The 24,494-nt window shown below is 50.3% G+C and overlaps 1 protein-coding gene and 1 long non-coding RNA gene across 3 annotated transcripts; one reads left to right on the top strand and one right to left on the bottom strand.

The window, feature by feature from the left end:
- GATA2 (GATA binding protein 2) lies at window positions 1-18,375 on the top strand. Of its 2 annotated transcripts, none has more exons than XM_032120933.1 (6): window positions 1-88; window positions 7,144-7,631; window positions 8,343-8,942; window positions 11,623-11,768; window positions 14,734-14,859; window positions 15,698-18,375. In XM_032120933.1, the coding sequence occupies exons 2-6, from the start codon at window positions 7,403-7,405 to the stop codon at window positions 15,995-15,997; spliced, it is 1,401 nt and encodes a 466-aa protein (XP_031976824.1). In that variant the 5' UTR covers window positions 1-88; window positions 7,144-7,402; the 3' UTR covers window positions 15,998-18,375. The 2 variants fall into 2 exon arrangements, with proteins under 2 accessions (XP_031976824.1, XP_031976823.1); XM_032120932.1 differs by lacking the exon at window positions 1-88 and adding an exon at window positions 6,406-6,602.
- LOC116449423 lies at window positions 17,694-23,171 on the bottom strand. The gene is made up of 4 exons (XR_004242378.1): window positions 23,035-23,171; window positions 20,851-20,991; window positions 19,765-19,913; window positions 17,694-19,512 (listed from the first exon to the last, which is right to left on the bottom strand). It is a non-coding gene; the product is annotated as an uncharacterized LOC116449423 (long non-coding RNA).
- Between the last annotated feature and the right edge of the window lie 1,323 nt (window positions 23,172-24,494).

The raw sequence follows: 24,494 nt of genomic DNA, 5'->3' as shown, positions 1-24,494 counted from the left end.
GCGGAGCGGCCCCGCGAGGAGCAGAACTGACGCTTCCCATGCACCGTGCGGAGAACTGAAAGGAAAACGAGGACAGGCGAGAGGCAAGGTAAGGGGCCGCGGCAGCGCGGCTCTGCGCGGCCCGGGGGCGGCCCTGCCGGCACCGAGGTGCGGATCCCGCTGAGAGAGCGCTTCGCTCGGGGCAGTTTTCCCCAGGGACAAATCTGGCAGGGTTGTAAAGAACGAAAAAATGTCCCCGGTAGGGCCGGACCCCCCGGGCTGCCTCCTCCCAGCCGGCCGGGCTGAGCCCGGTGCAGCGCTCACCGGCCCGGGGGCACCGCGGGGCTCCCCCGGCTCTGCCCGGCGGCGGGGCTCTCCCCGGACCGCACCCCGCGGGCAGCGGGGCCGCCGGGCCGTGGCTGGATCTGAGATTGGTTGTTTTGACTTTTTTTTTTTTTTTCTTTCCCATTGTCACCGGGGTGATTATTTAAATCTCCATTTTGGAAAGTTGCATTTCACCCAGGGCGGCCAGGCAGAGATTTCCCGGAGACAGGGTGTGCAGAGAGCCCTGTGTCCCCTCCCCGCAGCTACATCCTATCTCCTCTCTCCCTTTGTTGACAGATTTGGGCATTAAAAAAAAAAAAAAAGAAAAAAGAAAAAAAAAGGAAAAAAAAAAAAGATGCGAGGGTTTGTTCTGCCCCGAAAGCCGGCAGGGCCCGGCCCCGCTCTCTCTGCACCTGCCTGCCGGGGAGTCCTCCCGTCCCAGTCCCGTGCGGCAGCTTTACGGGGCTTTGCATGATTTAAAATTACCCAGGCACATCGCGGACACGGCCGCTCCTCTCCGCCGGCTCTTTCACCCCCTCGCCTTTTTTTTTTTTTTTTACTGTTTTTGTATGTGTAAAGTTCTCCTCTTTATCCTCCTTTTGCTTTGGGGTGCTCAGGCTGGAAGACGAGGGGAAAAAAAAAAAAAAAAAAAAAAGAGAAGCGTCCAGGAGCGAAGCCTGCCTGGATTGATGCGATTTCAATAAGAAAAGCGATTTCACTAAGAGGGTGCAAGTTTCGGTCGCTGGAATTGTTCATCCCCGGAGCATGGAGCATCTTTATTAAACGCAATTATTTTTTCCTCGGAAGTCTAAGCTCCGGCCTGGCTCAGCCAGCCCCGTGGCTCGCAGGGGCAGGCGGCCGTGGGCACTGCCGTTGCCGGGCGTGAGTCGAGTCCCGTTCACTGTGCCGGGTCGGTCCCTCCCCAGCAAAGTTTTGCCTGAGGAGAAACAAATCAAACCTGAGGGATCGGCCTCGTTCCTCCCTCTTGCAACGCAGCTCCCGAAATAACCTTGAAAGAAAGAAAGAAAAAAAAAAAATCTATATATACGTAAAATTAAAGAGAGATCCTGCAAACGAAATATTTCCTGGCAGCGCCTGAAAAAGAGAATTATACCTTTTTCTGGACAAAGCTGTGCGTGTGCAACCCCCCCCTTCCCCACGCACGCATTTCTCTTCGGGAACTTGCACAAAAGGCGGTTTTGTGGGCAGGCTGGGGTCTGCTTGAGGCTTTTCCTCCCCTTTATTTTGCAGCCGAGCGAGCCGGGGGGCTGCGGGGGCGGTGGGCACCAGGCAAATTGCGGACAAAGCGCAGGTGAAGGCGTGTGCGGGAGCGTGTCGGGAGCGAGACTGGGACCGAGGGTTCCCACGGTGGGGGACATACCCCACAGAAATCCTCTGCGGGATGGGGGATAGCGTATTTACAAAAACAAGCAAAATAATTAAAATTTCCGTGATTTATTCCCCTAGTCGTATCTGTCGAGCTTTTTTTTTTTTTTTTCTCTTCATTTTGTTTTTCCTTAATGCAGTTTAAGTAAAGGTCTTGTGGTTACGAAGTAACTGTGTCACTTTATAACCCTATCAGGAGCCATTAATACGTCCTAGTAACGCAGGACGGGGGGGCCGGGGGAGAAGAAAAGCAAAACGGAGACAAGACCAGAGGGACAAAAACATCGGGAAAAAAAATTTTTAAAAGGCAGAAAGCAAGAGCTTTCCCTTCCTAAAAAATCCCGAAATATACCCGAGGCGGGCGGGGGGGCTGCTCGCGGGGACCGGCTGTCCGGGGCTCCTACCTGCGGGCGGGCGGGAGCCGCTGGCAGAGCCGGCCGCTCCCCAGCCTGCGGCGGGGCGGGGGGCCGGGGCGGGACGCCCACAGCAGGCCCTCCCAGCCCCCTCCCCGCCGGCGAGCAGCCTCCTTCCCCGGCCCGCCCCGGGGCTCGCACATCGCCCGCCGGCACCGGGAGCGCCGCGGCCCCGTGCGGGGCTGAGCACTGAGCACTTCTCTCCCTCTTCTTCCCTTTTCACGGAGTTTTCCTGCCCTCCCTGCGTGCGGCTGTGGGTTGCACCTCGGGGAGGCAGCGGGGCAATGCCGCACGGGAGGTCTCGACCCCCAGGTCTCCGTTCACCGGGAGAAAGTGGCCCTCAGGGGGCCGCCGGGGGAACCCCGGGAAGGGGTGTCTGGAGGAACGTGCCCTGGGGTCTGCGGGTCCCACCCCCGTTCTCCTCAGGTACAATTTTTCCCCGATCCAAACACTCAGAATGAAGGGGGGGAAAAAGAGGAAGAATCCCCTCTCCGGACATGTAAATAAATGCTCCGTGTGCGGCGCCGGCTTATTTGTTTTCTGCCCTCGCCTCTGCCCAAGAATAGGTGTCAACTCCATCACATGGCACTACTAACTGTTGCTAAAACATGTTGTCGTCTCCCCCCTCCCTTAACGATATGACATCACTTGTCAATCAAATCAAAATAACCAGTTGTGCTTCCAGATCTGGGGAAGCTCCCTTATTAAAAGAGAAAAATAAATTCCAACAGCAATAACAAAATAAAGTTAATAAAACGGAGCCCTTAGTGCCCGGGGAAAGAAGGTAAATGGGGGTTGGCAGCCGCGGGGTGAAGCAGTGGGGCCCGGCGGACCCTCTCCCGGGAGGCTTGGCAGAAAATTGAGGGAAGAGCTGCTTAACCAGCCGTGTGAGCGGCGGGCTGCGGAGCGGAGCTAAGCCGCTCACCTCCAGCAGCCAGCGCGGTTCGCTGCTGCTCCCGGTGGGTGAATTAATTCAATTAAAAACCTCAGCCGTGCCGCCGGGGCGTTCAGCGGCCGAGACCGGAGCCGGCAGCCGGTGCGCCAGAATCAGGCAGCGGGGACGGGACACGTCGGGAATTTTAAAAAAATTAAATTAAATACAATTATAAAATAGAATAAACCAACATACTGCGAGCCGGCCGGCTAGGAAATCTCCCAGCTCAGCCGGTCTCTCAGCAAAAATCCTTCATCTCTGCTGGAGGGGTCATTTATTTTACAAAGGGTTTTAATGGGAGGGGTTGCAGAAGGCGAGAGGTGGGTGCGAGGAGAGGCGCCGGCCGCAGCCGGCACCCGGCGGCGGGGAGTTGGCAGCCGGACCCCCGGCCCGGAGGTGGGGCGGGCGCCGGGGGGCCGGTCCCGAGGCGGCACGGCCGGAGCCACCGCCGCCGCCCGCTCGCCCCTTTTGTTTTGCTTCGCCTGCCGGGCCTCGGGTAACCCGAGACGGGGGCTTCAGGGAGCCCTGGCCGGGCAGCGCCGGGGTCTGCCTCGCCATAAATCAAGCCGCCTGATTAATCTTTACAATTTGTCTTTTAAAACAAACACGAACGAATTATCAGCTCGTTAACTGCGATTTTATCACCTGCCTAAAACAAACAGCCCACCCCGCTTCCCCCCCCAAAAATACCCAAAAATCGCGTCCCCGTGCTGATGGCAGGAGGGCAGTAATTAAAACATCCATATTAATTAATAAGCGTGTAGCGAGGAGCTGGATTTCGCTGGCGGTCGGGAACGGGAGCCGGCGAGGCCCGGGTGATCCCGGCTGACCGCCTCCCTTTTCCAGCGGCCGGGACTCCCCGGGCACAGCGCACCCCAGCTCCGGCAGCCTCCGGCGGTGGGTAGAACGAGGCGCCGAGGGGATCTATCTGCAACGGCTCGAGTTTATTTTATACTCACCTTTCTTTAAAAACATCAAAAAATCCATTTTCGGGTGATACTTGGGTGATTTTGGTGCATGTAGAAAGAAAATCGCTTCGGAAGGAAAAGCCGGATTTTTGGAAAGCTCGCTTGGTTTTCTCTCTGCCTTTTAACTTTCCCTTTTAAAAATAATTCTAAAATTTTTTTTGCTTTGTTTCCCTTTCCTCCCGGGCACCGCCGGACTAAAGCTCCCGGGCACGCTCCGCAGCGCGGGGGGCATTTGCCCTCCCGAACCCCGGCCCCTCTCCCACCAAGCCCGGCCCAGCGCCTGTCCCCGGCCTGCCCGGGCCAACCAGCCCGTCCCGGGAGAAGCCGGCTCCACCGCCCCTTCCGCGCCCGGCAGCCACCGGAGGAGCTGCTGCCCGGCCCCACCGCTTGCGACCCCCCCGCAGCGGCAGGAGGGGGCGAGGGGCGCCGCGGTCCCGGCGCCACCGCGCAGCCCCGAGGTCAGGGGGCCGGGAGGAGCGGGACGCCCGGGCTTTGGGTGCAGGCGGCGTCAGAGGAGAGGATGCGGACGGGGGGAGCATAATCGCCTCCCCCTGTCCCAACCTTTAGCCGCCCCAGTACAGCCCCCGCTCCACCGCCCCGCCGGGCTGCGCTGTGGGTCCCCCCGGGGGGCTGCGCTGAGGGTCCTCTGGGGGAAGGTTATAGGGGGACGAGTGGTGGTGGGGGAATAGTAAGAGAGGTCGCTCCGGCCAGACGTGCTCCGCAGCGAGGAAAGGGAGTTTTATTATTATTACCGTCATTATTATTATTATTATTGTTATTATTAAAAAAAAAGAAAAGTTCATTTCCTGGCGAATTTGGCAGTGTCGGGTGACGTCAGAGTCCCGGCGTCGTAGTGACTGGGGCGGTCGGGCCGGGGGAGGCCGGCTCCGGCTCCCAACCCCCAGCGCTGCCCGCCGCGGGGGCGGCTCCGGGGGCAGTAGCAGCAGCAGCAGCAGCAGCAGCATCCTCGGGGCCGCCCCGCTCCCCCCGCCCGCAGCCCCCCGGTGGGGCCCGGCGCAGCCCGCACGGCCCCGACCGCTCCCGTTCCCCCTGCCCCGGCCGCGCCGTCGGGCTGGAGCCGCGGCCGCTGTCCGGCGAGCGGAGGGGCTGCTCTCCGCCGCGATCCCCGGGCAGGGACAGCGTCCTCGCCCCGCGCCCAGCTAGGAGGGTTGAAGGATTGCGATCAGCGCTTCCCTTTTCCCCCGAAAGCAGCGGCTGAGGAACGGGAGAGGAGCGCCTGGGAAACGGGACCTGCAGCAGAGCCCGGCGGCGTTCTGGGGAGTCGTGCCTTTCTCATTATTATTATTTTCCGCCCCCAAAGCGGACCGGGTTATCCGCACCTTCGGGGGTGGCGGAGCCAGACCCGCGCCCCGGCTGCTGCCGCTGAACTTCACCACAAACTCCGCCGAAAACGCCTGTTGATTCGGGATGCACCTCCGCTCCCCGCCCCAAAGCACATGAGTAATTGCAAATATTAAAACAGTGATGTTTGGTTTTCGTTATTAATTATTTTAAGAAAAAAGTGTGAGAATGGAAAAAAAAACCGTGTTAGAGATGTGGCAGACCCACCGCGAAGGCTGTATCCCCTCCCAGCGTCCTTGTGCCCCAGCCCGGCCCGGCTCGGCTCGGCTTGGCTATCCGGGCCCACGGTTGCCAGCCAAGCTCAGCCCGGGTCCGACCCAAACCCTGAGGGCCGGGGAGCAGGCAGGGTCCATCCCTGCCCCGCAGCCGGCCCGGCGCGGCCCCGCTGCCCGGGCCCTGCTCGTCCCGTCGGTCTCCGGGGTCGGCGCAGAGCCTCGCAATTACTTGTTTTTAATTATTTTTTCCTGATCCAGACGGTTATTTCAAACTAACGTGACCACGCTGAGGTTTGTCCCGCTCCCGGCTGCGCTCTGCTGTGCCTGATTTAAGGGATTTTAGCATATTTATCTCCCCGGTGCCGATTTCCAGCCCCGGGCATCCCGGCGGCGGCGCTGGAAGTCGCGGCCCGGCGGCGGGGCAGCACCCGGCGGAGTCGGCCCCATCGCCGAGCCCTTCCCGCACTCCATCTTCGCTCGACCCCCCCGGCCCCCCCTCTCCCCACTCCGCATCCCCGCACTCCCCGGCGGGACCCCCTCTATTTTGCCGTCCCCGCCCCGCAGGGGCGTGCAGCGCCCGGGCGGGGAAAGCCCCCACGGCGCTGCAGGGCGAGGATGCTGCGAGCGGGGGAAGGGGGGCGGAGGAGGGGGTCTGCCGCGCTCCCCCCCCCCCGGGCCGGCTCCGTTTGGGGCCGGGGGTGCGGTTGGGGGCGGTGTGGGGCGGCGGGATTGGCTGGCCCGGCCGCCGGCCCTGCGCGCCCCGGCCCGTCTGCGGCGCCGCGGCCAGCTGGCGCCAGCGCTCATATAGGATGCGCGGGGATGGGACCGAGCCGGCCAGAGCAGCGGCTTTGCCATCTGAGTAACACCCTCCAGCCAACCTCCTCTGCTCCTCCGGCGCTCGCTCTGCCTTTCCCCCCTCCTCTCCCTCTTCGCTTTTTAAATTCCCCCTCCGTTCTCCCCCTCTTTGCGGCACTCGAATCCTCCACGCCGGCATCCATCGCCACCCAGCCTCCCGCGCCGGGTAAGTGTGGGGCGCGGGGGGGGGGTCGCCGCGCCACTGCCAGGGCGCACTCGCTGCTTTCTCTAAACACCCTTTTCTCCGCTCTTCTCCTTCTCTCCCCCCTCCCTATTTCTCCCCCTCCTTTTCCTTTTGTGTCAGTTGGAGTTCTTGCTAGAACTACGCTATATTAGTTCTGCCGTTCTTCCTTTTTCACCCCGCTTTTGAAGCCAGCTGGAAAAACTCCTATTGACGTTTCTAGCGAGGGGGGGGGGGAAGGAAGCTTTTCCCTTTTTTTTCCTTTTTCTTTTTTTTTTCTCCTTTTTTCCTTTTTGTTTTTGGTTAAGAGTTTGAAATGGGATCTCTGTTTATTTTGTGGGGCAATGAGCAGGGAGGGAGCAAGACAAGGACTTTTGGGGAGAGGATACTTTTGGAAGGGAGGAGGGGCTCTGCTTCCCCCTCCCCATCCATGTACCTCTGGGAAAAGAAGCCGGCCGGGAGCCGGCCCGGCGAGCAGCGCACCCAGGGCTGCCGAGCTGCTAAACCCTCCCGTCTCTCCCTACAGGTGCTGCCCTGGCGCTTCCTCGGACCTGCCTACGCTACCCGCCTGTTGACAGAGGGACACGCTGACTTCGGGGGTCCTCCCCCGCGCCTCAGAGGGCGCGCTCCAGTCACCCGGCGGTGTTCTTTCTAAGAAAAGCCACCCTAATCTCTTAAAACCCACCAGGCAGCGCCAAAAGCGACCCTCCGAGCAGCACCCCCCGCCCCCACCGAGCGCAGCTCGCTCCTGGCCTGGGGGTGGGTGGGACGGGAGGCCCAAGGCCATGGAGGTGGCCACGGATCAGCCTCGCTGGATGGCCCACCACGCCGTGCTCAACGGGCAGCACCCCGAGAGCCACCACCCCGGGCTAGCTCACAACTACATGGAACCAGCGCAGCTCCTACCTCCGGATGAAGTCGACGTCTTCTTCAACCACCTGGACTCCCAGGGCAACCCTTACTACGCCAATTCCGCCCACGCCCGGGCCAGGGTCTCCTACAGCCAGGCACACGGTAAATCAGCACCCCGGCCCCTTCCCCGCCGTCTCGGCAGCGCTCCGGGCCCCGCCGTACGGGCCGCGGGTGTCCTGCGCGGGGGTGAGAAGTTTCACTCGGGGCCGCTTCGGTGTGTCGGAGCCGGGGAAAAGGAGATCGAAAACAGGATAGAAAGGCAGGCACGGGTGAATTTTAACCCTAGGGATATCTTAGGGATAGCGGAGGGGAGGGAAAGAAAGGGGGGAGGTGAGAGAGGAAGGGGAAATAGTGTGCGCACAGGCTAAAACTTCTCAGACACGGCTACTTCCCGGATGCAAAATACAAACCGATACAAACCGATTCAAACCGGCGATGGATTTTATTTGGGGATGTTTTTAGCAGCCGAAGAGAGAGCGTTACGGTAGCTCAGAAAGATAGAGCAAAAAGGGGTTTGCTGCTTTTTCCCAGGAATGGGGTGGGAGGAAAGGGGGTGCCTGAGTCCCCCTCCTGCTCCCCTTGCTCCTTCTTGCCGGGCTGGCTGGTATCTCCCTCGGATGGGACAGGGCGAAGGGGCTGCTGCACCAGCCTGGCTGCTCTTCCCCGGGTTGTGAAGTCTCTCCCGCGGCCGCCTGCCCTCCGGCCGCCCGCAGACCGAGGAGCTGCCCCAGCCACGGGGAGCTGGGGTCTTCCCCGAGGCGCTCCGGGCTGAGCCGCCCCACGCTGATCCCAAACGCTCTTGTGTTTCTACAGCCCGCCTGACCGGGAGTCAAATGTGCCGGCCTCATCTTATCCACAGCCCCGGGATCCCTTGGCTGGACAGCAGCAAGGCGGCACTGTCTGCCCATCACCACAACCCCTGGACCGTCAGCCCCTTCACCAAGACACCCCTGCACCCCTCGGCGGCCGGAGCGCCTGGAGCCATCTCGGTGTACCCGGGCAGTAGCACCTCCAGCACCGCCTCCGTGTCTTCGCTCACCCCGGCCTCGCACTCCGGCTCCCACCTCTTCGGGTTCCCCCCGACCCCTCCCAAGGAAGTGTCCCCAGACCCCAACTCCACCAGCGCCGCCTCCCCTTCTTCCTCTGCCGGGGCTCGGCAGGAGGACAAAGACAGCATCAAGTACCAAGTGTCGCTGTCGGAGGGGATGAAGATGGAGAGCGCCAGCCCGCTCAGAAGCAGCCTCACCAGCATGGGGGCCCAGCCCTCCACCCACCACCCCATCCCCACCTACCCCTCCTACGTGCCAGCAGCCCACGACTACAGCAGCAGCCTCTTCCACCCGGGCAGCTTTCTGGGGGGCCCCGCGTCCAGCTTCACCCCCAAGCCGCGGAGCAAGGCCAGGTCCTGTTCGGGTAAGTGTCGCACCCCGTGGCTTCCCCAGCGTGTCCCGGCTGGAAGGGCCGCGCTCCCGGGGCTGCGTGCGGGTGGCTGCGCCGGCTGTTGGGGTGAGGGTGTGGGCTGCTGCGAGGTTGCGTGCTTGTGTTGGCCCTCTTCGGGACAGAAGGACAGGTGACTGCTTGGTTCTGCTTTTCTGGGTTTTTAAAACTAGGAGATGGAGCTCGGACCAGGCTCCTGTGGGTGCCAATGCACCCAGGCACTGGCCCCGGGGCGCTGAAAGGGCCGCGGGGTACGGGACCAGGGCAGTCTGAGCCAGCAGACCACGTTGTACAAAGAGGGATTTCTATGGAGAAAGAAACCCAAACCCTTTTCCTCGGAGAAAAGGAGGCCTCGGCCTCCCGAGGGGCTCAGGCTCGACCCTGCTCCCTCAAGTCAGGCAAACCGCCATGGATGACACGTGGGGACTTCCCAGCGATAGGTATTTCTCCCTCCATAATTTCCACGTCTCTCCATTAACAACACCCAAGGCCGCAGTGCAAGATGAAAGCGAAACTTCCCTGGTCGGTCCCCTTCAGATCGCAGAGGGCCTTCTTCCCTTCGCATTTTACAAGAGCAAAAGTTCAAATATAGTTTACATACCAGTGCAAAAGACTAAGGTGTCCAGTCATTGCTAACTTACTGCGGCCTAACTTTAACCAGAAGATACTTCCTCCCCCCTCCCCCCCGCTTTTTTTTTACCCTGAATCAGACATATCTCTGCTTCCAAACGATTGTCTGCAGACCTTTCCGTGTTCACAACCCTTTCTTGCATTTCTTCTAAAAGTGCAGTCCTAAATCCGCAAATTAGGCGATGAACCAAGTTTTGACCCCACTTTGAAATCGCAGTAGTTATACAGCTAGACACAAATTATGACAATTTCTATAATTCTACTGACCTTCTTGGTTTAACATTCTCACCAGTGGAAGGAAATGAACTGCAATATATTGGGGCTGAATTTAGACAGCTCTTTAAAAACAAATGGCTCTATAGGCATTTGCATATGTATTCTATTGAACATATTTGCTTATGAATACACTACATGTTTTTATTTAAGTAGACAATAATTTAGAAATATGATCTCTTATGAGTTTTGCAACAAAAATACCAGTTATTTTACAAGCTCATCAGTACTGTTTCAAATGATTCCTCGGAGGGGAAAAAATACACTCTTTCTCTGCCATTATTTCCAGGCAGTTGCATGTATGTACACGTATGTAGTTTTTGGTAGTGCATGGAAGAGAAACTACAGGCAATTGGTAGCCCAAACCTCCTGAGTTTGGAAACTGATTCAAGATCCAGGTCTCTAAAGATAGAGGCATCCTGAGTAGCTTTTTAAAAAATTTTTATCCTGTAGCTGCTGATGATTTTTAGAAGGGGGAAGCAAGGACCTTTTTTGTTTTGTTTTACAGTTGCTTCTTTTTTTTCCCCCTCTGTAAGGGAGCTCCCAGTGCAAGGAACTGGGGAAAGTTCGTGACCACTGAGTGTTTTTGTAGGAAAACTAAGACTCACGACAGGACGACTCCTGCAGCTTCCTGCCCTAGGAGGGACAAAAGCTACAAATGCAGCGCTGCAGAGCTCCCCTCATTTTTCACTCTAGACTGTGTTGTTTAAAAGCTACCCATTCCCTAGATTAAAGCAGACACAAGCCCCGCTGAACTCAACATGGCCTGCTTCAGTTATTAGCAAAAAGAATTTCCTTTCCAGTTAAATACTGTAGGATTTGCATAAACTGTATTAAGAGAGATTTCTATGTTAAGCAGACCTGCCCTCAAACCATCCAAGGCAAATGAACTTTTAGCAGGAAGCTTTCTGATGGAGAAACAGATATCTAGGAGTTACATGTTGTGTTTTATTTAATACAGCCATTCTACAATGCCATGTTTATCACATTGTACTACTAACACTAATAATGAAGGTAAACTGCTCTCTACCAAATCCAAACTGGATTGTTGAAAAATCACAGAAACAGAAAAGCACTCATAAGCCTGTTTTTTACAGTAATACCCAGTGAAACTGAACTTTCTCAATGAACAGCATTAACAGCGTTTTTCTGCCTTTAGAACAAAAATCATAACCGAGTCTCTGGTATTCTGTATCCATTCCCAGTCTGCTTGGCTCTGCTTTCTCATCCTGTAGCATTTGCAACAAAAAGGAAAGTGCAAAATTGGAGGTCTTTTTGCTTAGATTTAATTCTAGAAAACCTCTGACTCGCTCTTTCAACGTGTTGTGTTTTTGCAGGTGTGTGTGCTTGTGTGCACGTGCACGGGTGTTTTTGTGGCAGGGGAACACAGGATTTCACCACCGGAGTGCAATAGATACAGGAGGGGAGTGGTGCCCAGGGCAGACTGAGGGAGTTCTCCTTGCTGAAACCATAACTTCCATCTGACACAGTACGAGTGTCACTCTTTCTCACCTTGCAGAGAGCACTGCCTGTTCCTGATCATGACATAAAATACTCACTGGAGCCTGGGAGTTCTCGAAACACTGAGCTCCTTGCTGCATGTGCTGTAGATGTCACTGCTGTCTGATTGTGCTTAATTAACAGAATTAACACACTGTTTTGACTCCTGAAAAATGCCTAAAGGATAATGCAAAAAGACTTTGTGAATTTGTTTTTAAAGAAAGAAATCCGGTTTCTTCGTGTTTCCATTTAGAAGGCAGAGAGTGTGTGAACTGCGGAGCCACTGCTACCCCTCTCTGGAGAAGAGACGGCACCGGGCATTACCTGTGTAACGCCTGCGGGCTCTACCACAAAATGAACGGTCAAAACCGACCTCTCATTAAACCCAAGCGAAGGCTGGTAGGTGTCTCTATTTCTCCTGGGTTTGGGGATAAATAAGGCAAAAGGACCACACACAGGCACAAGTCAATCGTGCCTCATCTCTGCTCAGCCCCTGCGTGGAGCCGAGCTGTACTGTACACGGGGGTCAGTCACGGCGAGGTCACTGCCGTGCCTCGGGGCACATCTCCCCCTCCACCCCTCCGCCCCATCCCGGCTCAGACCACCGAGCCTGCCTCCGTCCCCAGCCTCCCTGCCGCTCACAGTGCATGCGGGATATCGTGTGTCTGTCTCCCCGTTTATCCTCAGATGACAGCTTTTAATTTAATTCCTCATTTATTTGGCCTCTTGGGACGGTTTGGGCACACATTGGGAGCGAAAGGGTTATGAGCATGAATGTCCTCCACCGTGTACTAAAAAAAAGTTCCAGCTCCAGAAAAGCAAAACAAATCAGATGAGTCAAAGCTACTGCTCCCTACTTAAAAATTATTTGTATAAAAGCCATGAAGTAATTTTCACTCTTATATTCTCTGGCAATATTAATATTGGTTCCCTCCCCAGACAATCCCCTACTGTTAAAAAAAAATCCTATTATTTTTCCATGGAGTCACCTATACTTTGTATTTTCATTTGACTGATTTTAAAAAAAAAGTCCTTTCTAAGCTCCTGGTAGTAGTTTCCTATCCGGATATCTGTACGTTAAAGATAAGGAAACTTTGTGTATCTGTTTCCTGACTCTAAAAGCTTTAGAGAGTTTCTATAGGCAAGCCTTGCCAGTCATGCTTGCTGTTTTGAAATTTCTAATACACTCTACTCCACAAATAATGCGTAAAATGCTAAGAATAATAAATATATTTTTTGGAGCTTTGTGATTTATGGTGCCTAAGTCTCCTAGCTATTCGTGGGCAAGTTTCAATGAGGTTTAGAGAGCAGAAAATTGGCATTACTGTTCTAACACTGGGATGGGATACAGAAGATTTCTGTCGTGAGTCAGAATTTCAGCTATGCAAGCTTCTTAATGACTTGCCTTCTAAAGTGACTGACATATAGAAAAATGTTAAGACAACAGTGTAACATTATCGTCTCTCAGGCTCAAGTGCTTTCCAGACTGAATGGGACAGGCCATAGAGTTAAGCAGCATAGTTGAGTATCAGTAAGCCATCTCAAATATGCAAACATAGGTCTCCACCTTCCAGTGTGTTGGGAGACTGTTATACTTAGCTCACTGTGCAAAGTTTGGGGGGCACTGGAGAGGTTTTCTTTTAGTGTAGTTGTTTAAATGTTTTGTTTTGTTTTAATTGATTTACAGCTTTGTTTATTGCCCCTTTTTCCACTGTAGTTTGCTTGTTTGCGGGGGAGAGGAGATGGCCATCTTTGGGAATTTGTTCATCTGCCATGCAACAGCAAAGTGATCGTATTAATAATGTCAGTGTTTGGACGTCTGGCATTAATTGTGTTTGGGTTGCATGAGTGCATTTGCAGTAGGGGGTACCCCCTCTTTCTGCCTTTGGCCTGTTCTCACAGGCGTGTAAGGCACTGAAATATATGAGTCTCTGAGGGCCTGATTCTTGCCTAAAGCTGCTGAGCCGTCCATCAGCTTTGGGAAAGTTACAGAGGGCCATGGTGTAAATCAGGAGCAAGTGAGAACAGAACCCTGTGCTCCTTTTTGGTGAGCGGGCCGGGCTGTGTCCAGCGGCGCCAGCTCCCCACCGGGGCCGGCGAGCAGGGAGCGCACGGAGTTCTCTGGGAATCCCGCTGCCCCGGGACTGGCTCTGTGCTCACGGAGATTTGCTGTGAGCTTTGCTGCTGCTTCACCCCACGGCTCTCCATGGCTAATTGCAGAAATATCCAGGGATCAAGGCCCCTGGGGAACAACCACGATTGATACGCTCTAGGAAGTAAACTCCAATTTAAGAAAATACTGAGTTCCTCAGCATTAATTCAGTAGTACAAAATGGACTTGGTATTTTGACCACTTCTAGAGGCAGGGCTGAAGGTTTCTAATACAAAATAATTTCCCAAAATACGGGGTGCAGTTAGGCTGTCCATAACACTTTATACGTCACTGTCCATGCACAAAGGACGCTTTATTGTGGGGTCTGCTAGACAAGGGCCCATCCAGGAATCACAGCCGCCTGCTGTTCTACTTTTCCTGTTCTTGTTTTGGGACGTGGGTGAATGTTTGGGCATTTTTTCTTTCCCCTCACCTTGGTTTCAGCAGAACAATAGTTTTAGGAAAGGGTGGTGGATTTTTGGTGGTTTTGTTTAATTTTAAGACAGTTGTTTGAGGGCTTGTCAGCTAAGGAACTAAGTAGGGACAGAGGCGGCAGACGGGTCAGCGTCAGCGGAATCATTGCTGCAAGGCATGAAATTTGGTTTGCTAAATATTTAAAGAAAGTTGGAGCCAGTTTTGTTTTCTCCCTTTCACTTGTAAATGCAAACTGAATTTTCAGTGATGGCTCTGATAAATACTGCACCCAGCTAAGTAATGTGGTTAATTTTCTTTTGTGTCCACCTTTCAAGGGCCAGAGTAGGGGTAAAAATCACATTCTTAATGATTGCCTGTTTTCAAGCACAGTCCCAACATTGGCACAGACTAAATCGGAAGAAGAAAAGAGGCAAATGCTTTTTCATGATGCATTCTAGAATCCTGCAAAGGGAAAATTTGAAAAAGTCAAGAATATTTTTCCGCCCTCTAAAATTTTTGTTTATGGAATCGGAGATTCATTGTTTCTCTCCTTACTTCCCTTGCACACAGAGTGCCATGGGGCTTGAAACTGCAGTTTGCATAGGAGAATATTTAAATTTAAACAAAAATGTAACAGCCATAAGACGTAAAACTGACAGCAGCTTTCCTCCAGCCCTGATGCTCTGTAAAATCTTAGTAACTAGTTCTCCCCAGACTAGATATTGAGTCCAATTTGACCTTTCTCGTGCTCTCCCTCCGCCTGGTGATACATTTTAATTTTCTTTTTCTTTTGGTTAGTCAGCGGCCAGGAGAGCAGGGACTTGTTGTGCCAACTGTCAGACAACCACCACGACCTTATGGCGACGTAATGCAAACGGGGACCCAGTTTGTAATGCCTGTGGACTCTACTATAAATTGCACAATGTGAGTATTTACTCATCTCATGTGTCGCTGCTTGCCTAGCCTGGATTGATGTCTTAACTGCATGGTGTACACTAGGCTTTTATTGGTTTCAGGGGTTTGGTTGTTGTTTTATTCCTTCCCCCCACTCCCTGTCTCTAAGGTTCCCCTGGGAAGTGACAGCCGTTCTTTGTCAGCATAGTGATGCTAAGTTCAGTGACATTACAATGTATTAGCTTGGCTTCTAACGCTTGGGCAAACCAGGCAAAATAGAGCTGCCACACTTGGTTTTAACTAAGTGGGTTTTGTGTGCCGTTTCCCTCCAGAATCGGAGGCCATTCGGAATGGGCTCTGTGCAAAAATTAATCCTGATAGGCTATCTTCATTTTGACTTGTAAAAAAGTAATTATATCTAAGGCTTTGTTGTATTATTTTACTTTTTTTTAAAGAAATTAATCCTAAGCAGGAACACTTGATACGTTGGAACGTTATTTACACTGTGAGTAACAGAGGTTACTGATATACGATTGCTCATGTCTTAGGACTGAATTTGGGTCAGCATGTGCCTCCTAGTTTGATCTTCTGTTAGGAAATGAATGAGGACTGAGGGTAAGCCTACGGGAAAGAGAGTCATCAGCTGCCAAATTCAGTTCAATTTGTTTTTCATGTCTAGGGGTTTTTTTTGTGTGTGGTTTTATTAAACAAATCAATATAAACAAGTTCTGCACAGAGAAACACCATTTTTTTTGGCCAGAAAAAGGTCTCCATCCAGGAAAAACACATGGGGGCTGTCCAAATATTTTCATTTTTGCACAATAAGGTCATTTTGTCTGCATGAGCCTGATTTTCTCATTTCTTGCAGGTGAACAGGCCTCTGACCATGAAAAAGGAAGGAATTCAGACCAGGAATAGGAAAATGTCCAACAAATCAAAGAAAAGCAAGAAAGGCTCTGAGTGTTTTGAGGAACTGTCCAAGTGCATGCAGGAGAAGTCGTCTCCCTTCAGTGCTGCTGCCCTTGCCAGTCACATGGCACCCATGGGGCATTTGCCCCCTTTCAGCCACTCTGGACACATCCTACCAACACCTACCCCCATCCACCCATCTTCCAGCATCTCATTTGGACACCCACACCCATCCAGCATGGTTACAGCCATGGGATAAAACCTGATGACCAAGAGACCCACCCAGATATTAAGAACATGGGACTTTGCCTAAGATGACACCAAGTAAGACAATGTTCTGCCAAGAGGAGAATGTAGGGATGGCAAAAGGAGACCTTTGCTCCCATGTGGTTTAACTCTTAATGCTGGACTAAAACTTTGCAAGTGATGGGTCTTCTGCAGAAATGTGTAGTGGTGCCTGTAATGCACTTTGCCCCCCTCAGGTATAAGGAAAAAGAACTCACCTGTTTGATACTTAATGGTCCAGCAGGAAGCAAAAGATGGCAGAAGCTGAAGGAGAAGTCTTGGAACTGGCTTTCCTTTCTTTTCTCTCTTTGTTATTACTGTGAATATTGTAAAGAGATATAAGCAGCCTCCCAGGATGGAACTGGCTCACTGGAAGCCAGACATGCTGGATTTCTATTGCGGACTTTGTTTGGGATGGGAAAAAAAAAAGAAGAAAAAAAGCCCCCGAAAAAAAAGAAAGAAAAAAAAAAAGAAAACAAAAAAGAAAAGGACTTCTTTATTAAACTGTAATTTTTAAAATCAGACACAAAGTCATATTTATTTTGTTTTCCACAAAAAGCCTCAGCCCCTCTGATTGCATGTTTTTGTGCTGTCATTTGCAATGGCTACCCTGTAAGAAAAGCTGCCTTCAAAACAAGGAGGAAAGGAGGAGAGGGGAAATGTACTCGACAGCCCTCTTGGATTAGCTCCATCTATCTTCCATACCAAAGTTACTAGCAAGGGGGAAAAGATTGTGAGGGCGAGGAACAAAGCAAAAATGTAGCCGTAATATGGGATTTTAATATGCCCAAGATGGTGATTATTTTGACACAATTCCTTCATTCTTCTCCCTAACATGAAAGATTTATTTTAAAAAAGAGCCCCTCTCCCGACTACCCTATTGTTCCTCAAACCAGACAACCTAGGTCAGACAAACTGTTGGGGAAAACTTTGGGGAAGGCAATCCTGCACTAGCAAGGGGTGAGATACAGGCATTTACCAAAACTGTGTCGCAGCTAAGTTCTAGCACAGCCAAAACCATCACGGGGCACAAAAACCATCCTGCTCCCAGACTTCAGAGGTTGAAGCATTTTGTTCTGTTGTGTTGGCAGCTGTCGCTTAAAAATGCAGATTAGCTGCTTGGGTAAACTTTGGGCAGTGTGGCCACCATGTCCACACGCAGCCAGTGCGTGCTGTCTCAGGCATCCAGGCCCCGGTGGACTTCACAGGGAGGAAGGGCAGAAATGAGGTTGAGATCACTGGAGAGGGGAAGAAGAGAGACAATCAGTTTGAGCTTCACACATCCGTCAAATCCCAGACACAGCGACAGCTGATGAGGGGAAAGCATCGTTCTAAGGGGAACGTCTGTTTTCCGTAGCGGATTTTATATGGAAAAAAAAAAGAAGAAAAAAATAAATTTAAATCTCCCGTTATTAAACCGTATTGTACGTAAATGACCGAAAACAAAGCTATTGCCAATGTGAAGTGTATTCTATTGATTGTTATGATCTGATGCCTCTCGTGAACACAAGCTCCAGTATAACATACAGTGTACATATTTAGCTATACTTCTGATGAAAATGCCCCAATGAACAGAGGGGTTTGATAATGTAAACCACGTAAGCTTAACTCTGTGACAAGCTTTTTATTTTATTTTTCTAAATTTTAACTATTTTGTTGTTGGGTTTTTCTTTTTTTTTTTTTTTTTGGATCAAGCCAAATTGTATCTTTACTGCAAAAGTCCTGCTTTAAAGAAAAAAACAGAATGAAACAAAAAATGGATGTATGTAAATTTTTTTTAAACCTGTAATTCTAGTATTTTATAATTAAGAACCAAGCAGCCATGAAAATCCTGCTTTCCTCCTTTTTTTTGGTCTGCGTAGGCATATAGGTGCACTTTGTAAAGAAGTGGAAATATATGGGAAACTAAATTGGTTGGGAGAAATCATATGAATTTTTAATCTACTGAGGTAAAAAATTAGGTCCTTTTTACTTTTTACCTTTTACAATGGTACAGTTGTACATTATTTGTACCCAACTCAAATTTCTGTAGGATTTGGGCAGAGGGGAAGGGATGTGGGTGAAAGACAGGGATTACTGATACAGTTGACAAAGTGCAATATATTGTCAGTCACTGCAGCATAGACAACAGCAGTTGAGATTTAAATTATTTTGTACTTGTATCAGCATAAAATTCTTCAGTATTTTCTGTTTTTATTTTAATTTTTATTTTGCTTATTTTTGGATTAGTGAACTAAGTTATTGTTAATTATGTACAACATGTTTATATATTGTCTGTAAAAAGTGTATGCTTTCCTCATATTCCTTCAAGGTGAATATTGCTAAGAATAATAAAATACCTTTTTTGTGAAACTACCTGTGCTCTGCTTCATGTCATAAAAGCTGCTTTTAGTAGGGAGAGAGGAAAAATTATTGTCATTGTTGCCAGTAGAATTATTAGCTAATACTTTATGCAGAACACTTATTGATATTTCAAAAACCTAACAGGGTAGGACAAAAAAAGGTAGTTAAAGAATGATTTAGTATTAGAAGCACAGGTACAAAAGCTCATTCTCCAGTGTTTTGGGGTGACGAGGTCATGCAGTTAAGTGCGCTAAAGTTTCTAAGCTAGTTTAAAATTTGAGGCAGCAGCCGCATTGTAGATGATGAACTGTGGTTTCTCTTGAGGTTTTTTTTGTGCTGTTTCTCTTAAAGTGTTTGGAGAAACACTTTTACATTAAAAACACATTTTAAAAGCACTGTAAACGCAGAAAAGTGGCCAGCTGCTTAATGGGTTTCAAGGCAGGACCTGTATTAGGCCAGAGAAAGTTCTCCAAAGGAGCACTCTCAAACTGGAAACCTGTTTCTTGCCATTTGTCATTATCAGTGGCGTGAAGGGAGCAAGGGGGGATGGCCAGCCTGGAGCTGCTCAGTGCTGCCCTGGGAACAAGAGCTGCAGCCGTGGGTGCAGGGTGTGTGCACATGGGCTGGCATGTGAGGATGGAGAAAAGCTCTTACCAAACAGATCTTCCCATGACCAAAAATTTTGCAGCTGCTTTCATCACACAGTCGAGTCTGACCCACACAGGGAGCTCCTTGGGGCCTTACAAAGTGAAGCAAAGTCACCCTGCCACACGCAGGGGTGGGCACTGCTGCTGCTGCAACAATATTTTCAAGAAAATTGCTAATGAACTTTGGGTTTCCTCCTTTGACCCTCTGGGAGATGTGTCTCACTTCTGTGGAAACCAGCTTGGGGATAACTCTTTACTCATTAAGGAAAAAATAACCTGAGTTCCTTTTTCAGTGTGTGTGTGTGTAAATTCCAGCCCTTTCTAGCAGTGCCTCTTTCCCCCTGCAGCCTCCTGCCCAGCCCTGGTTGCAAGCCCTGCTTGTGAATACCACAGAGTCGCAGCAGCTCTCGATGTGCTGAAGGAAGAACACACAACTGGGACGAGGCCTTCCCGCATCATTTCAGACGAGTTAATCATCTCTCCAACTTGTTCAGCAAGGCTTAGTGCAAACACCCATTAAAAAAAAAAAAAGAGGCAGTTTATAGCATACCGTGCAAGCTTCATTTAAAAAGAAACATGTTCTTTTTCAGACAGGTTTAAAACAGGGTTATAACTAATCTCAGCTCTCTCCCTCCATCTTTGAATATCTGAGAAAGCAGAACTAGCGACATCTCTTTAAAACATAGAATAATCAAGCTGTTAGCTTTGGTTGCACAGCACACATCCCATTCAGGTTGTGAGGGTGGCTTACCTGGGGGCTGCCTCTCTGCCGGTATTTTGCTGGTTTGGTGGGATCTGCTGACAGAACTGGGGCCATGATCCATCAGGCTGTCGGGAGGGGTGCTGCATCCCCCTGCGCCTGGAGGAGCGTGCCTCTCTGAGAGGGGGCTTCAGCAGTTCCTGCAACACAGATAATAAATAATCCCGTGTTTGTCAGGTGGCACTAATCTGAGAAAGATCAAACCATCTCTCTGCAATGTGTGTATCGTGTTTGTCTCCAGACATTTTGCATAGCAGAAGAAAAACAAACAGCAGGGAATGGAAATGGAGCAAGTGTGTAAAGTTCAACGTAAAGTGTAAGCACAGAACAGATATCGAGGCAACAAACTGGGATTTATAGTCCTTTCACTACCACCAAACACTGGGGGACAGGCTTTTTGTGAGGGGGGAACCCTGACATTACTTGCCTTTGGTTCCTGTTGTTGGGATTATTGTTTTAAGCCGTGCTTAATTGTCATGTCTCCACGGCCACATCAAAAGCCAAGAAGATTAGGTTACAGGGAGTGTTTGATGTCAAAATACAAAATAAATAAAAGGAAAGCTGAAAAGGTACTATATTTTCCATGATGTTTAGTGAGGTTTTTGCTTCAAACATCCCTTTTTATTATTATTATTTTGCAAATGTTGCACTTTTAGTGACAAGACATCATTTACTTACTTTCAAATGACTCCAGTGCTTTCCTGCAACAGCTCAAAAGGGTTAATATCCCCTCTTTGATGGCAAACATGGTATAATTAACGCAAACTTCTTAAGTATCCTGGTGACCTGTAGATGGCCACATGAGAATTTTGTTATTTACTGACTTGCCAAACGTTTATTGCTTATAGCAGGACAAGTGGGAAGCAGGCATTAATTTTGATGCTGTTATCTGTGATTGCATGTAAAGTTCATAGCAGAGAGTGCCTATATGTCAACTGCAATTAAGCATTTTCCCAGGTTTTTAAAAATTAATTTCACATTGGTGGAGGGAGTTGGAGTGGCAGATTTACAAACTGAATTCCTGCCCATCCTCAGAGCAGGCGTGACACATCCAGACACAGGACAACTTCCCCTTACCTGCAGGCTGCAAAAGAAAACAGTCTGGCGCCATGGAGCATTTGATCCTTGGCTTCTCCGCAGAGACAGTCAAATCAGTACCAACTGTGGCAGGGCAGAGAGGGAGATTTTGTGGAGTGGCATCTCCCCTTGGAAATTAGCCTGAAAAACAACCAAAATGAAGCCAAGAGTGGCTATCAGGTGAGTATGTTCATTTATCACCAACCTGGACTGGATTAGAATGCATGACCTAGAAGTAAAATGCTTTGTTTAGTCCAACTCCCTGGGCCATCTGCTCCTTGCAAGTAAACATTTCTAAGTGAGATTAAGTGACTGTTCTTTAAGCATGGTGATATGAGTGCAAACCAGGCTGCTCTGGGTCTAACAGATCAAACCTCAGCATCAGGGCAGCCGACTGGTGCCAATTCAGAGACACCATTTGCCGGAACAACTTTGGGTGCAATTCTCCATGGTGCCGGCTTTGCAGTCAATCCTGGTGGTTCAGTCTGATGTGTCTATGTCAGATCCAGAGCCTGTCCTAAATCCAGGGCTCACATTGCACCAACGTGCTGCTGGGAGGTCGAGGACCCCCATCAGAGGGAACTTATGGGAGACACTGCAGAACTGCCCTGCATTTGCAGTAAGAACTAAGTTGCATTTCTGAGCACCAAAAGTGCATCTCAACAAAATGCGGTCGCAGGGTGAGAGATACAGCAGAGAAAACATCCAGCAGGCAGAAAGACAATAGAGAACTAATCCCTCCTTCAGAAAAAGGCTTCAACATACCACAGAGGGAGGGAACTGCTACTGTTTGGTCTATAAAAACCTGAATCAGGGAAGTATAATGTTAACCTAGCCTGTGCAGCAGTGCCAGGCAGAAACCAGCCACCTGCCTGTATCCTGCACGCGCCTCTCTCTGTGGTTCTGCACTCTGGGCTGCAGGGAGTTATCTGGGGGAAAGTTGACTCTGGCTCAGGAGGGTCAAGAGCCTGTGTAAATCATTTGGAGTTGGGCCTATCAATGCCAGAGTGTGAACATGGACCCTTGTTTCTTCTAAACACTTCAGTGCTTCACCAGAGTCTTCCCCAGTGCTTTTATTTTCCTTTGGCTCTTGATTCAGGTCCTGCCTGTTCTCGGTCGTGCAGAGAGTACATGGCAGATTTCTTTACCTGGGACATTTTATTGTCTATTTTGGTTGTGATGTTTTATCTCTGGTTCTTTAATTCACTCCCACTTGCCCACATTGGCATTCTGGTGGCAGGTTATCCTGCCAGGGTGATTTCAAGGCAATCCCTACTGGATTTTGCTGTAAAATTCAGATCAATTTACCATCTCCTGCTTTAATTCAGCCCATCCATTATTTTCTTATTCTTTTCTTTTTTGTAGATCCTTGAAAAATTTGAAAGTAAAACCACCCAATTTGGAGAGTTAATTATAGAAAGAACTAGATGAACAAAAAGGAACAGACCAAAATCCTTCACGTAACCTTTGAGCCCACAGGCACTCTGGACTGCACACTATTTTTCTCTTTCCAAGCATTACTCCCACTGGCACATGAAAGATGTTCTCGATGAAAAAGCACATCTCTGGAGGCAGACCACTGCCTGACTGGTGCCAGGACTCACCCCATTCCCTCACACACTCACTTTCTGATAAAAAGCAGAATTACAGCGCTCCATGCCTCAGTTTACCCATGCAAAGCAGGCATGAAGGAGACATAACCTGCCCTATCAGCTACATACAAGTGTCAACTTGCTCCAGCCTAGCAAACTTCAGGGCAAGTTCTGACAAATGTCAGCATGTGGTGTGCACTGATAGGCACAGGGAAAGGGCACAACACTCTCTAGGTTAGAGACTCCTCCCTGCCTTTTCTGTGGAGCTGCTGCATGGCTGTTACCACCTCCATAGAGCTGTTTGTGGCACAAATGACACATTGGAGACATTAGTCACTGGAGTGCATCCCCCGGCTGATTCCAAGCGCTGACCGCGCGCACTCACGGAGAGCCCCACGCACACACAGAGCCGCACGCAGCGCCTCCAGCCCTGGCCCATTGTGAAGCAGCCCTTTCGCCATCTCCCATGCTGTCAGCCCCTGACCTTCCTTTCACATGCTCTAATGGTCACTGGAACACTGCGGAGAGAACACAGTCCGGGTATTAAATAGCCTTAATTTGTCTCCAGGCCTTTCCCCCTCCTCCCCCTTACCTCAGTCTCCTGCGACTTAACGTTTAAAACAGCTGAAGTTTAGAACAAATCAAAGCTCCCAATAGGCCCAGATTGTCTAAATACGGAAAACAGGAAGTGAGTAACCTTCAACGGGAAATTGTTCATCCGATGGAGGCCAAGACCCAAGGCCCGGTGCTTTGCAGTCCTGCCCCAGCCCAGCAGACACAGCGTGTACCGAGCAGACACCGGGAGCTTGGCAGGAGGGAGCAGCTGGGGGGAACTTTTGCTTCTCTTGCGGTCATGTTGGCTGCTTCAAGAAAGGAGATGGTGTTTGTGTCTGTACAGAACAGAAGAAGGGCAGTTGGGAGGGTTATTTTTAAGAAGACTGGGGATGGGATGGAGAAGGAGACAAAGGTTGGAAGGAAAAACAGAAAAGATGCGTGAATCCAAACTAAAACTGTCTCTTGCTTCCTATGAGAGTGAAGATGGCAAGAGAGCAGTGCAAATGGCTTGGGCTGTTTCCAGAAGGGCGGGGAGAGATTTTGTGTGACAGCCCACTTGATGATGAAAAGGAGAACACTTCATTTCCTAGGCAGTGAGAATAATAATTTCTTTTTGTTGAGTAATGTGCCTGCTTTCCCCCACCAGGAAAGATCCCAAATTATTTTACCAGCTGTTTATCTAAGGCTTATATTATTCACTCCTGAATTGCAACCATTAGTGGGGTGGAACACAGCAGCTGTTTAACAACTCAAAACAATGCCCCTTTTTTAGAGAAGGTCATATTAAGATCCTCTCTAACTGAAGGTGAACTTCTTGCTACGTGCTGCATCCACTGGAATGAAGCTTTGCTCACAATTACACTTCTGCCAGAGTCACCAAACTGCCAAAGAAACTAGGATGCATGCCTGAGTTCTTCCACTCCAACTCTGGACAGGGCTAATGAACCATCTACCACAAAGGCCCCTGGGTCATAGGCAACCTTCTTCTGACCCCCTTGGAACTTGCACCTGTGCTCATATGCCAGTTTTGCTCGGGGCAGCTCATGGGATAAGCACCAGCAATGAAGCCTGGTCTCCAATTTGAGAAACAGGCAGACAAAAAAAAGTCATGGTTTGGTATGGAGTATGGCACCACTGTCAAGGAGATGGGGGTTGTTTGGTCCTGTCCTGGTTTCTTGCCTCAGGACTGGGAGTACTACAGGTGAAGGGCACTCCCGGGCAGATACGTACACATGGGACAGTTTCCAGAGGACATTCATGCAGAAAACACAGCTGGAATCAGACCTGCCTGACTGGGATGCTGCACCTCTGCAAAGACTGGGGCTACAGACAAACGTACAGCAATGGTAACTGTTGTGTCTTTTGAGGAAGACAAGCTAGAGATGAAGCTTCTAGATAGATCTCTTTTCTGCAGAATTTCAAGTGTTGTGCTGAAATTACCCCTTAAAAATATTTTTAAAATATTGGGTTTAGGCAGAAATATTTTCCCTCTTACTC

The sequence above is a fragment of the Corvus moneduloides genome, chromosome 11, assembly GCF_009650955.1.
Source record: "Corvus moneduloides isolate bCorMon1 chromosome 11, bCorMon1.pri, whole genome shotgun sequence".
Classification (NCBI taxonomy): Eukaryota; Metazoa; Chordata; class Aves; order Passeriformes; family Corvidae; genus Corvus; species Corvus moneduloides.
The sequence above is the reverse complement of the archived record's forward strand: the minus strand, read 5'-3'. Positions and strand labels throughout refer to the sequence as shown.